The 13,446-nt window shown below is 37.0% G+C and overlaps 1 protein-coding gene across 3 annotated transcripts in view; it reads right to left on the bottom strand.

The window, feature by feature from the left end:
- EDIL3 (EGF like repeats and discoidin domains 3) overlaps positions 1-13,446 on the bottom strand; it is a 237,245-nt gene that overhangs the window by 166,497 nt on the left and 57,302 nt on the right. For 2 of the 3 annotated variants that reach the window (XM_002189898.7, XM_030258476.4), the window contains exon 2: positions 2,958-3,086. The exons of the other annotated variant lie outside the window; for it this stretch is intronic. In XM_002189898.7, coding sequence (XP_002189934.2) covers positions 2,958-3,086 — 129 coding nt within the window. The remainder of the gene's footprint in view (positions 1-2,957; positions 3,087-13,446) is intronic. 3 annotated transcript variants of the gene reach the window in all.

The following is a 13,446-nucleotide window of genomic DNA, read 5'->3' as shown; positions in this document are numbered from 1 at the left end:
CTGCCTTTTATTTTACCCACATTAATGCATGATTAAGTAAAATCCCTGTTGTCTTTTACTGTGAAAATCCTCCTGTTTAAGGTATGTCCCTTGAAAAATTTATTACTTCCCAGCAGGTGCCGAGTTCAGCAGTGCATCCTGTCATTGCACAAAGTCTCTGATGAGGGGGATGCAGAAAACACCAAGCTGCTTTTAAAATTTTCTGTGCAGCCTTTTGAGGGAGACAGGGTGGCACAGGCTCTTCTCTCTGTTGTTTTCTTTGCTTTTTTCCCTCACCCTCCTCTTTTTTTCCTACATGGTACCTCCTGACATCCTAAACACTAATTTTTAACTTCGTGCTATCAACTACACAGCAAATTGTCAAGAAGCCTTTTTTTGAGATATGAGGGATTAAGAGATTAGCTTTTGGGCAAAAACTCATTAAAAAGCCATATAAGAGCAACCTTTGCTAGCATACCTTCTTAAATCATACATCTAATAAACACTCTTGGTAAAAGTCATCACTCAGGGCCTTGCACTCCTGGGCTCCTCTGGACACATCTTAGAACATTATTTTACTTTAAACACTTCAGTATTTGAATTAATGCAGTAGATTGACTCACAGCTTACACTAATCACCATTATTTTCATAGGAAGAAAAATCAAATTATTTTCTCGAAATACCTTTTTTTCCAGTGGCTTATACCCTGACCGTGTACAGGGTTACATAACACAGAAGTAAAAGATCATTTTAAAACCTATTTTTAAAGCTTTTAACAAGGCTAGACTGAATCCATACATGCAGCAAACAAGACCAACACAAACTAAATTAACATTCTGGATTTTACTTACTCCAGGAGTATTAATAGGTTCTTTATTTAACCACTGTTGTCCAGGAGATATTCCCCATGGATTGCAAACTAGAAATGTAACATCCTGCTTCTGTAAGTGTTGTGATTGCCACAGATTGTCAAGTTATTTACTTATGCTTTAGTTTGTTTACCAAACTGAGTTTTGTTGAAGTGGTTGAAGATTTTAGTTAAGTATATGTGTATTTTTTAAAGCCCTATTAATGCTTATCTGCTAATTACAGTGACAATTATCATAATATGATTTTCTTTTTCTTCAGATTCAGTCGTGTCTGGCATCCTCCCAGTCATGTTCAATGCAATTTCCTGCCAGCCAAGTACACAATAAACCCAAATTTTCCTGAAGTGAAGCCATGCCTAGGCTTAAATAAATTACATAAATCCATAGGATAAATTCAAGCACTGATAAAAATTATAGGGAAAGAGATGGAAAATAAGATTAGAGGCAGTGTCTCCTGGCTTCTTGTGTGGGAAGCAATCACCTCTTTGTGCAACTCAAATTTTAGGTGGCAACCAGCTGCAATGACATTTTAGAGTCAGAAAAAATTGCAGCTGGTGTCTGGAGTGGGTCATTCTCCCACAGGAACTAGCTCCATTTCTTTGCAGAAAGTTTAACTTAAAATGAATCAATTTAAATCCAAATTCCCTTAAAATTGCATTATGGACACTTGGAATTCACTGTCAGAACAGCAGTAGCAGAATTTTCAGGAAAGGAAATGAGCAAAAAACACTCATGAACAGAACAGCCCTTTATTTCTGGGCTAAGTTCTGCTCCCTTTACCCTGTGGCAGAGACATACTTAATCCACAGAACAGTCATCCCTGGTTCTCTCTGTGTAGATTTTTTGAAACATATTTATCAAATTAAATAATAATTATTAAAAAACGAGAACCACACAGATTTAGGACAGTTGCAGTGTTGAGCCCAGCTATAACAGTTCCATCTTTTTGCTCAGGAGATATATTTTTGTGCCTTCTTTGGGATATTACAAGAGCTCAGTTAACTTTCAGTGAGCTGCCTGCCTCTACTTTTCCTTCAGATTCTCATTTTCTCCTTAAGTTTTCTTAATATGGAGGCTTGGCCTGCTGGATGTTTTGGATCTACCACTCAAATTTAGTCTTACTTTGAGTCAAGTGCACATTACAAAATTTCAGTACACTTGACTTGTGCTCTATGCATTCATCTGATGATTAATTACAGCCTCCAAATGGGTTATTATTTTGAAATTCAAACAAGTGATCACTATGTGTTATTCTTATTTTCTCCTGTGCTGATCCTTTTCTTTTCATTTGTATAAGAAACTAGTCTTTACTCTGGACATCAGCATAAATTATGATTTGAGGGGCACTTGGTGAAGGATATGTAGAAGAATTATCTTAGCGTTAGCATATAATTATCTAGAATTGATCTCTGAAAAATGTTGATGACTTTGAAGTCACCACTATGGACATTTTTGTGAAGGGGAGTGCTAGACTTTTCTGAGTCATTACATTCTGCAGGTGCCATTTCAATGTAATTACTTAACTTTCAACTGTTAATCATTATAGAGATGCCTATGGCACAAATATAAGGTTAGAAACCCCAATAATGATCAACATAATGATCCCATTGATGCACTGGGTTGTTCATACATTTGTAATCCTGCAATTCTTTTGTGAATAACTCTAAATTTCATATTCAGTGTCAGCTGCTGCTGTCCCATTTTGGGCAGACACAGCAATTCCTCTCCAGGCCTGGCAATCAAGGACACCTCAGTGCCTCAGGGCCCAGAAATGCAAATAAAAGTGACTTGGGGGGAGAAACTTGGGGTAAATGCCTTCATTAGCTGAAGATGTAATTGTTAGATTAACCCCCAAACTTATAAAAGTGTGAAAACCCATGACACACGGTTCATTTTTGGGTGTAGCCCCTGGGGGGTGCTTTGCCTGCCAAAAATCTCTCTGAAGGCCCTTCAATAAATATATATACTTTTTTATTTTTATTTACTCTGGCTTCCACAAGGCATCACCCTCCCCCCACAGAATGCCACGGACAGGATCACTGCTTGGCCAGCAACAGGCTCACGGGCCACTGGAGCCATTCCAGCAATTTAATTTAATTTGCACTTACCAACCTCCACAAGGCTGGAGCAGTTGGGGTCCGTGAAGCCCTGGGGACACTCGCAGGAGTAGAAATTGTCATTGAGCCCTGACAGGCAGATGCCACCGTTCTGGCAGGGGTTGGAGTCGCACACGTCCGCTGTGGGCACAGGGAAAACAAAATTTTTTGTAGAAAAGCCACCAAAAATTACCCACAGGCTCTTAACATGTCGTATTTTTTGGTAACTGAGCGCAGAAAGAAGGGATGAGCTCTTAAGTCCTTTCAAATTACTTTGGCTCATTCAGTTTTGTATTTATAATTGTTTTTTTCCCTAATCTTCCACCCCATAAAATGTGGTTGTCTTAAACTCAATCCATTTGCAAAAGACAAAGGAAATGATAATTTCTTACTTTTTCTAACTTGAAGATTCTCAGGATATCTACAGATTTAATTCTGTCACTAATGGGATAACGAGAAGCAATCCTAAAGAACAACCTCTAGGCTTTGGTCAACTTCAATGCAATACTTTTTCTCAGGTAGTTTATCTTATATTTACATACATTTTTATTTATCTCAATCTTCATATTTAAAAGCAGGTTGTGCTCTCTACTGCTCAGCATAGCATTTAAAAATAACAGTAAACATTTCTGCAATAAATGCATCTACAGATAAAAAAAAAATTAGAAAACAAGCACATTATTTTATTGGGTTTTTTTTAATTGAAAGTTGCCAGGTTTTTTTTTCCATGTAATTGAAGAGATCTAGGGAAATTAATTTGGTTTCTCACAGCAATACTGACATTACAGCATGTTTTGGATTATTTTGGTGCAAACTCAGCTCAGGATTTCAACACCTGTCTTACACATGGATTAATCCTTGGTGTGAGAATTTACATCTAAATATTGGTTAAGGAATATAAGTGACGCACAGAAATGCCTTTATTAATTCTGTGCATCAGTTGCACAGAAAAACTGGAGTTTGCAGTAGTTTGCTGGGTTATTTGCAGTTTTATATAATTTTTTGTCAGCTTTAGGGTGCCTTCATGTCACAGAGAAATGTCACGTACTTGATATTAAGTTTTGTCTTAAAGATTATCCAGATGAAGGAGAAGCAGAGTTATTGAGAACACTAAATTACATTTTCTAACTGAATTTAAATAAGCCAAGACTTCATATTTTCTGCTTTTGTTGCATTATTGAGGTAGAAAAGGATGCTTGTTTAGTACTTTATGGGGATTAGGCAATTAGTGGTGAAAGAAAGAACAGCTACTATTAAATGAATTCTCTGACAACTGTATTCCCATACCTCTAATTAAATTAATAAAGTAAATATCATCTGGAGCAGGAACACTTAGTATGCAAATCCACATGGATATTCTGATTAAAATGAGAGAAGATATTTTTGCTACATATTTCCTGGTTTGGTGCCGTTCTGATTTAATTTCAATATACCATTGGTGTAAAAGGCAAAAAGACAAAATACTGTTTGAATTTGTAAATTCTATATTGAATCACAAGCAGAATCCAAACACAATTTTATATTACATTTCCAGAAACTTAAATCTCCTGAAATGATCAAAGTGTGGACAGTCAACTGCCTGTTTTTATTTTGCCTGAAAATTTGTATTGGCTTTTTCAGCCTGAAATAAAGTGACCCAACCTGCAGTTTGGGACTTATAAAGCAGATGTTCTCCTCTGTTAACAGCCAGTTATTTCCATGTTTAGGAAATAACTGCACTAATTGCTCTTTTGACCCACCACCTTGGCCTGTCAGTCACTGGTGTAATTTTTGTAATGTCATTATTGCCACAGAAATCCCTGAAATAAAATTAATAAAGAGCACCTCTAAAGAGAGTAGGTTAAAAAAAAAGAAAAAAAAAAGGAAGAAAGCAAGCACAGGGAGCAAAAACTTCCAACCAAAAAAGCAAAGCAAAGCAAACCAAAAAGCAACAAACAAAGCAAACAAACAAAAAAAAAACCCAACCAAAAAATACAACAAAAACCAACAAAACAAAAACACAAATGAAGCCAAAAACAAAGAAAGAAACAAAAAGCCAAACAAAAACCAGCCTGTCTTGCATGATTCATAGAATGTTAACAAGGACTAAAGAGAAAAAGTCCTTCTGTAAACAACAATGGTTAAATTATATCATAGTACAAAATCAAACATGATGCAGTAAGAAAAATGAGAAACTGAACAATTCTACTTAAGAGGCAGTACCAGGCTGTGAAGATGTTGAAACTTAAATTATCAAAAATCATGTCAAATGTTATCTCTGTTATTTATAGCTTATTGTCTGTGAAATGGCGCTGAACAAAATAAACATCACCTTTGAATCAACAAAATCTTCCTCAATCTACATTTTGTGCCTCTTGAGAGGATGTTCATGCTGAAATATTGAAATCTAATTTGTTATACATTCCACTGGGTTTGATGAGCAGAATTTGATTCTGAAGGCTCTGTTATAAGTAAGAAAAGATTTTATGGGTGCATTTTGTCTTAACACAACTGATAAAGGGATTTGTTACCATTAAAATGTGACATGGCATTTAACACAACACTGGTCTTATAATTTAACCTGAGAGATTTTGTGAATGGAAGAGTAAAACAAATCCAAGAAAGGAAATATATAATTTACAATAAATCCTGCAGGAGTCTGCTCTGTTGCTGATGGCTTTCCATGGTGATTGGCAATATGCTGTTTGTGTAACAGACTCTGTAATTTTACAAATTTCTGCAAATTAAACAAACAGTCCAGGAGAAATTCAATTATTAATAAGAAAAAAAAATCTAAAGAGCAATTACTATTGTACTTTTATTAAGATATTCTGAAAGAATTCCAGTAAGATTCAGTGTCCAATAAAAACAATATTTCATGTTTGTCTTTCCTGTGTCTGACTAACCTTGTGCTTCTCTTTACATGACCTCTCAAGTGTAAAATTGTCTGAGGACAGTACATAAACCTTTGATACTTGATTTAGTATCAAAGAGTCCTAAATCTATGAGATTTTTAAAATTATGATTATTTTTCTGCTCATTTTTCATTTTTTAACATTTTGAAGTGAAATTAGTTCTTGAGTAAATGGTCCATCCTCTCTTTGGAAACCTTGATTGGCTAAGAATAAAAAAAAAAAGCATGACAAAAAGAATAAAATCAAAGAGACCCATGCAAACTCAAAATTAGAATTTTAATTAAGAACCTTCCCTAATTCTCCAAATTATACAGCAAAACACAAATAAAATGCTGATATATTTGCTTTCTAATAAAACCTAGGATTTTTTTCTTTAAGGAATGTGTTGGTTTTTGTCCATAATGAATAACTCAGCCAATTAAACTAAATCTTTTTCATTAAAACCCCAGAGAAAAACTTTTCTGCAAGTCCAATCATGCTCTTTTCCACATGTTGACGTAACTATTTTTTAAGCCACGTGCTTTTCAATAAAATACTGAATATGCAACTATTTCTCCTTTCCAGAAGCAGGCAGTGGTGGGGAGTTGGGTAGAAGTTGTACACCTACTCTTTGCTGAACTTTAAACATTGATATAACATATTTTTGATCCCATAAAACCCCATAGAAATGAAACATCGTGTGATTCGTGACTGAGGAGTTTAATTCTTTGCATGACAGCAGAGGACAGCCTGAAAGAAGGAGCCCAACCCTTGTGTGTATAAATAATGCATCACTCTGTGATGTTAAGAGTTAGCCCATCAATCCTTGTCAAGAACAGAAATTCACAGTTTATAAAAACGCCTTTTGTGACGTGAAGGGTGAGGGAGATGGGCAGAGGGAGAAGTTCCATCCCAAAACCTTCACAAAGCACTCATCCTAAAAGCAGATAGACCAGCTGCCCTTATTATACACTAATTAATTTGCAAAGAAAAAAGAAAAAAAAAAAACATGAAAAAGAATTGTTTAATCCAACTTAAAGCTATTCACTATTTAATGTAAAGGTTTCTGGGGCAGAAATATCTCCCAAAAGTTAAGGTATTCTGAATTAGGCCTGAGAGAAGCATTCCAGTCCCCATGTACAACATCATTAGCCTGAAATGGAGACAATTTCCCTCAACTATAACACCTAGAATGATAACTATTAGGCTTTCTGGCAGAACTGCTGCTCTGAGAGACATCTGCTTGAGACAATGATATGATGATAAAGAAAGAAACCTGCCTTAAAAAGATCCCGTGGATTCACATTTCAAAACTGTAATGATAGAAGTGATTGAATAAAGAGCACTCAGGTGTCTGGGCCACGTTTCCTTCTATAATTTAAAAATAGAGCACATTCTGTGAAACAGCAAGTGTGCATGGAAAAAATCAACCCTCTTTATCCTCTCATGTTATGGGCATTAAATATAAATACAAACACATTGAGTATACATTATATAATGAGGCAGTGAAACGCACAGCAGCTGATACTGAGGTTAATGTGCTGATTTGCTGTAGCTGCAAAGAGAATGACATATGAGTTTATGATGTTAGACACACAGATTTTTAGGAAGACACGGTAGTTTTTGCGTGTGTTGTAAAGTTCAACTTTTGGTTCCACCACTGATGGGAAGAGGAGTGCCATCATTTCTGTCTAAAGCAGCAGCATAATTGTACTCAATTTCCTATGTGGCTACAGGAAATATGGCTTATTCTACAAGCTCTTTCAAAAGAAATAAAAATAATGGCCATTCGCTTTCATGAGAATAAAACTTGTTCCAAAAGAGAAATCTCCAAGCAGCACCAAAAAAATGAGCAGCCAACAGAAATCTGGTATATATGTAGCAAAAGTAAGCACCAGCCAAAATGAGCACCTAAACTCCAGGAGAAGACTGAGAAAGTACTTGCCACCTGTAGCATTCTCATGTTAAAATAAATTTTCATAAAAAGAGCTTTAATAAGTTTCCTGATTTACAGAATCATCTGCACCGTGCCCAAGTTCACACCTATTTCTCCACAGCTGAAGCAGAACCATAAATCATGCTGAAGACACACCTGTGCAGAGATGCAAAGTGTGAACATAGAAACAGATGAGCTCTGCAGTTCTTTTTAAGAAATTTGTAAGCCGTTTCTTCAGATTTAATGGCGAGGCAGATAATTTGTTTCTCCTAAGGTAAAAAAGACAGTTGGAATAATTAAATTGTCTCACTTATTATTTGAAAAATAAGGTTTCTAGATACCAATAGCTCATCTACCTCCTTCTGCTTCTTTTCTAGGCTGATTTGCTTACTGTGCAGGTAGAAGGTTCAGCTAAATTTTTAGCAAGAGAACCCCTGGCATTGTCTAAATACTTTTAGAAAATGCATGAAGCAATATTGTCAATTTTGAATGTCCTCTTGCTGGACAAGAAAGCTACAGGAGAATGTAAACCTCAGAGTAAAAAAAGTAATGATTCTGCCACAATCTCATGAAAATCAAGGTGGTTAGTTCTGAAAGCCTCTGTGATCAAGAGATTCTATGTACCTAAGCTGTAGTTTGTAGTTGTGGAGAGCCGCAATGAACTTGTGTAAAACCAAGTGTAAAAAATGTTTTCTAAATTTAACTTTTCTGGTCTCGTAATCTGAGGAGGTGGATCAGCTGATTTCTCTAAACCTGAGATGGCATTACAATAAGAAAATCAGATTATTCTAATCAGAGAATTACCATTTGAATCCCACTCTGGGACTGGGCTGAAACATTAATCCCAGGTGAAGATGAAGTGCTGACTTAAGGTCTGGACTTAATCCAATGGTGCAATACTGTAAAAGTGTGTCCCTACTTCAAGAGTTAGAATAAAGCCCTAAAGTAATGTCTGCAGAGATTAATTTCTATCATAATAAATCCCCTTCTGCCTTAAAAAAGTATAATCTCTTGCCTTTCTAAAGGTCTACACTATGAGCTACTTTATTAATTTGAATGTGAAAGAGCAGCAGGTCACTGCACTTCAGCCTGCTGTGTTATAGACCTTTTAAACATCTGATGTTTGACAATATGAAACACAAGTAGAAACAGAAAACAGCTTAAAAAGTAAACTCTTCTCTCTTCTATAGGTTACAGAGAGTTCATTTCTATGCCAACAGGCTCTGCAGGGAAAAAGAATATGAACTATTCCTGTCATTTCACATCTTCATTAGTAAAAAACGGATCAAAAACGATTAAAGGGGGGACGTGGTTATATAACACGGCTCTGAATATTTTTACAACTTGAGGGAAATCTTTTCATGCACAGGCTGCCGTGCAGATTTGAGGAAAGCTGCCCTCAGTCGAGACAGTGTTCCATCAAAGGAAAAAAAGGGAGATATTCCCCTGTCTGCTCAGCTGACAGCACGGGTGACACCACCCCCAGCACCCAACCAGCAGCAGGGATGCTTCCTGCAGAACCAGGGAGAGGGAAGAAAAATGCCTTTAATGAAGAGACCCTGGTCCCCATCAACACAGCCAGTTAGGCTAAACTGTCTCTCCATTAATTTGTTTTGTTAAATTCAAAGTTTCAGAAGACATTCCAAGTCATGACAGAAATATCATTTCTAGTTGCTTGTCCTTTACTTTTAAAGCTGATCAGGAGATTTTTAGCGTTGTGTTCACTCAAAAGGTCTCAGTTAATAAAATATTCACATTTCTTGCCCATCCCATTTTCCACAGAGGAGCATTGAATGCACATAGTTTAATCATTAGCACAGTCCTTCAAAATTAACAGTTGTAAGTGATTATGATCTTCTCTAGACAGGTGACATCTTCTTTCTTTCTTGTCCTTACAGACTTAAAGGATTTCAGACACATATTTTTACTGGTCTTGACTGTTTTCTTTCCATTTTCTACTTTCACTTCATCAGTGAAGCAGGACAATTTAAAACAAAACCAAAACATTCACTGTGATTTATCACTTTTAAGTGAAAATGCCCAATTTTCATCCACATCTTAGATCTTGTTTTTGCCTCTCCACTTTTCTTTTTTTTATGATCCACAGCATTTCAAGTTGGAAATTTGGAATAACTAGGGTGTATGTCTATGTTTGTGCATACACATATATTTATTTCCACATTTTTATATTTATACATACTTTATATATATGGAAATGAAAGTGGTTTGTTCTTCCTTTGTTTTCCCTACATTAGATATACTCATTCTCTGGTTGCTAGGCAATCTTTAATCTCAGCACTGGTGAATTTATCTTTTCCCATCCTAAGCAAATCCAAATTTGAAAGTTGTGCAATTAAAAAGTCATCATTAACAGTTTTTAAACTCTGATTACACTTCATTATACCCTTCTATCTCCACCAAAATGAAGTACTGTAGAATATAAGTTCTAAGCATATTCTCATTACACTTTGAAAAGTATACACTGATTTCTAGTTACTTCTATTTTTGGATATCCACTCCTAAACACCTTATTTGGCAACATTTTCTTACAAGAGATGCCAAAACTATTGAAATGATGATGGTTTTCATATTTACACTATATGAAGATTGTGGATTTTGCTTCAGGTTTAATCACTTCCCTCCATGTGACCCAAGGTGCTCCTTGGGTGTTGGTTCAGAATGAGAACCCCCACTTGAATTCAGATTTTCCCCACCAAAATCAGTCTGCAGGCAGGAGTAAAAGGAGTGGAGGAAACCAGGGATTCACTTTCAAAACCCACAAGAACTCCAGATGATGATTTCAACCCACATGCCAGCCCTGAACAAGCTTTCCTACATGGGCACCATCCATAATGCCCTCTTTTGTTACACCAAATCCTATGCATAAAGAGGATAAAGCAAAATATTCCGTACCTTTTCATCATCACAGTTAACAAGTCTTACTGCATTCATTTCACACATTTTTTGGTCTCATGGATTTTTAGGTTTTTTTGCCATGGAAGCCCTGCCACTGTCAAAAAAGACACGTCACCTAATGTGATACAACAGAAGTGCCAGTTTTCATAATTTTCTTTCTGATTGTACAGGAAGGTGAAGTTACTGATCACATTCAGAATATCAATTAGGCACTGCAGACACGAGCCTCTTGTGTGATATGAAATATAAGGGCATTACAGCTATCAGCTGCAATAAAGAACTGATTCTGTTTGTTTTGGACAATGCAGCTGGCAGTACCATGTAAGCTCTGTGTTTGAATGATGAAAATCCTCTAGGTCATTTTTGCTAAGAGCCTCTGGAAAGGACAAATGCAATTTTTACCTCATTTTTTCCAGCTTGTCCACAAACAGAATGAAATACGAAACTCTCAGATTGGGACAGACTGGGACAGACTGGGACAGACTGGGACAGACTGACAGGGACAGACTGGGACAGACTGGGACAGACTGGGACAGACTGGGACAAACTGGGACAGACTGGGACAGACAGACTGGGACAGACTGGGACAGACAGACTGGGACATACTGGGACAAACTGGGACAGACAGACTGGGACAGACAGGGACACACTGGGACAGACAGACTGGGACAGACTGGGACAGACTGGGACAGACTGGGACATGCTGGGACAGACAGACAGGGACAGACAGACTGGGACATACTGGGACAAACTGGGACAGACAGACTGGGACAGACAGGGACACACTGGGACAGACAGACTGGGACAGACTGGGACAGACTGGGACAGACTGGGACATGCTGGGACAGACAGACAGGGACAGACAGACTGGGACAGACTGGGACAGACTGGGACAGACAGACTGGGACAGATTGGGACAGACAGACACAGATTTAGCCAAGGTAAAGGCTGGGCAGTGATAAATTCATTTGTTGCTCTCACGTTGCAGGCGCTGCCTCGCACTGTTACATCCACTTTTTTACACGGTAGTTTACAAGAATATTAAGGAAACAGTTTATATATGCCAAAACAGCATCTCAGAATGGCCACACTGCACAAACAAACTGTATTCTTGGCAGTGGTTTTTAATTTATTTTTATTACCTGCTGTACATTGTAAAGCAAGCTTTAAAAAAGCCGCTTGGAAAGCATCACTGCTTCTATGGAGCAACATTTGAAAATTAAGAGCTGGGAACAGTCATTGAGAAAGGATGAAAAAGGAAGAAGTCAGACAGAAAAGAGTAAATTACAGATGTTCACAATTGGAGTGACCAAGAATGTGATGCTTTTACAATGCTCTGTCGTAACAGGGAGTTAATTGCTATTTTAATAACAGTACATATAGATCCTGGAGTCCTGAGCCAGACAAACACTCTCTTTCAGCTTTTGGACACAGACAAAAGCACCTAAACTAATCAGTTTCTTCTCTGGCATCACAAGACAACCAAAATGCAGAGGAATGAAGTGCATGGTAACTGCTTCTGCTCACAGACCAAGTCATTATCCTGCCCTTCAGCATCCCAGGTACATCCCAGACCTGGAAACAAACCTGGTCTCCCACTCTGGCTTAGCAGTGGTGATAAAGCACAAGATTTATCTAACTGGTCTCTATGTTTTTATTTGTTTTTGTGTGTTTTTTTTTTCCTGCAGCTTTGCTTTATTAACTACATCCAGGTAATGTGGTGGGGTTGTAAAGCAGTGCAATGCAATATAAACCCTGTTAATTAGGACAGGGTGCCTACATCATTTCATGTTTGAAATGCAATTGGTCTTCTTTGACCCTTAACACAGTCTTGTATCTGCATGCAGTGTATTTATTTTTAAAACATAGGACTAAGGATAGAGTAAATCCCAAAGGGAAGGAAAAATACTAAGAAGGAAGTGAGAAAAATTAATGTTATGAATACATATTCACAAATAAATTTAAGCTATTAAAATAAAAATAACAAAATGAATTCATTTATTCATCCAGTTTACAGGAAAAAGGGGATGAAGGTGATTACAATTTGATGGGTACAAATAAAGTTATAAATGTACATCAGTCCTTACTGATCCCTTTCCACTTTCCACATCTGTGAACATGGGATGTCACAACAGAGGACTGTGGGGTTTTTCAGATTCAGAACAAAGTCTTTATACGGATTTGTGTGGGATTAGCACCAGACCAGTGGAATATGTGTGTTCTCCTTATATACTTCTGTAATTACCACCAGTCTCCTACTTCTTCTTGTTCTTCAGCTTATTTTTAAATGTGTTGATAGAATTAACTTCATTCAGTTTTCTTTCTCCCTTCACCCAAAACACAAAATACACACCAGTTCAGCTCCCATCCTACACTTACAAGTGTAATTTTTTATCTTTTGCCATTGCTGCACAGCAATTTATGCCAGCAACAAAAAACACAGCAGTTACAGCAGAACCAGGTGATTAGAGAAGCCTCATTATTCACCAACAGAACATATAAAAGAGTTGTTGTGAGTGCACAAATATGTTGCTGCAGCCTGATCTTGACAAAGAGGTCACAATTACAGTGACTGATAAATAGATTATAAAAATCCAGTCTGAATTTCAACGTATTTCTTCTCAAACAAAGGTATTAGACACAACCCACAGGCTCATTAGGAAATTCTTTTTTTCCTCTCTATTTGTGAGCCTCATTAAAGGAATCACCTTTTTTTTTTTTTTTTTGTATGTTGCAGTTATGTGTTTGCCAGTGGAACTTTTTATTTTTGGAGTAC

This window comes from Taeniopygia guttata, chromosome Z, assembly GCF_048771995.1.
Source record: "Taeniopygia guttata chromosome Z, bTaeGut7.mat, whole genome shotgun sequence".
In the NCBI taxonomy this organism is placed as follows: domain Eukaryota; kingdom Metazoa; phylum Chordata; class Aves; order Passeriformes; family Estrildidae; genus Taeniopygia; species Taeniopygia guttata.
Note: the sequence above shows the minus strand (reverse complement) of the source record. Positions and strands in the feature narration are given on the sequence as shown.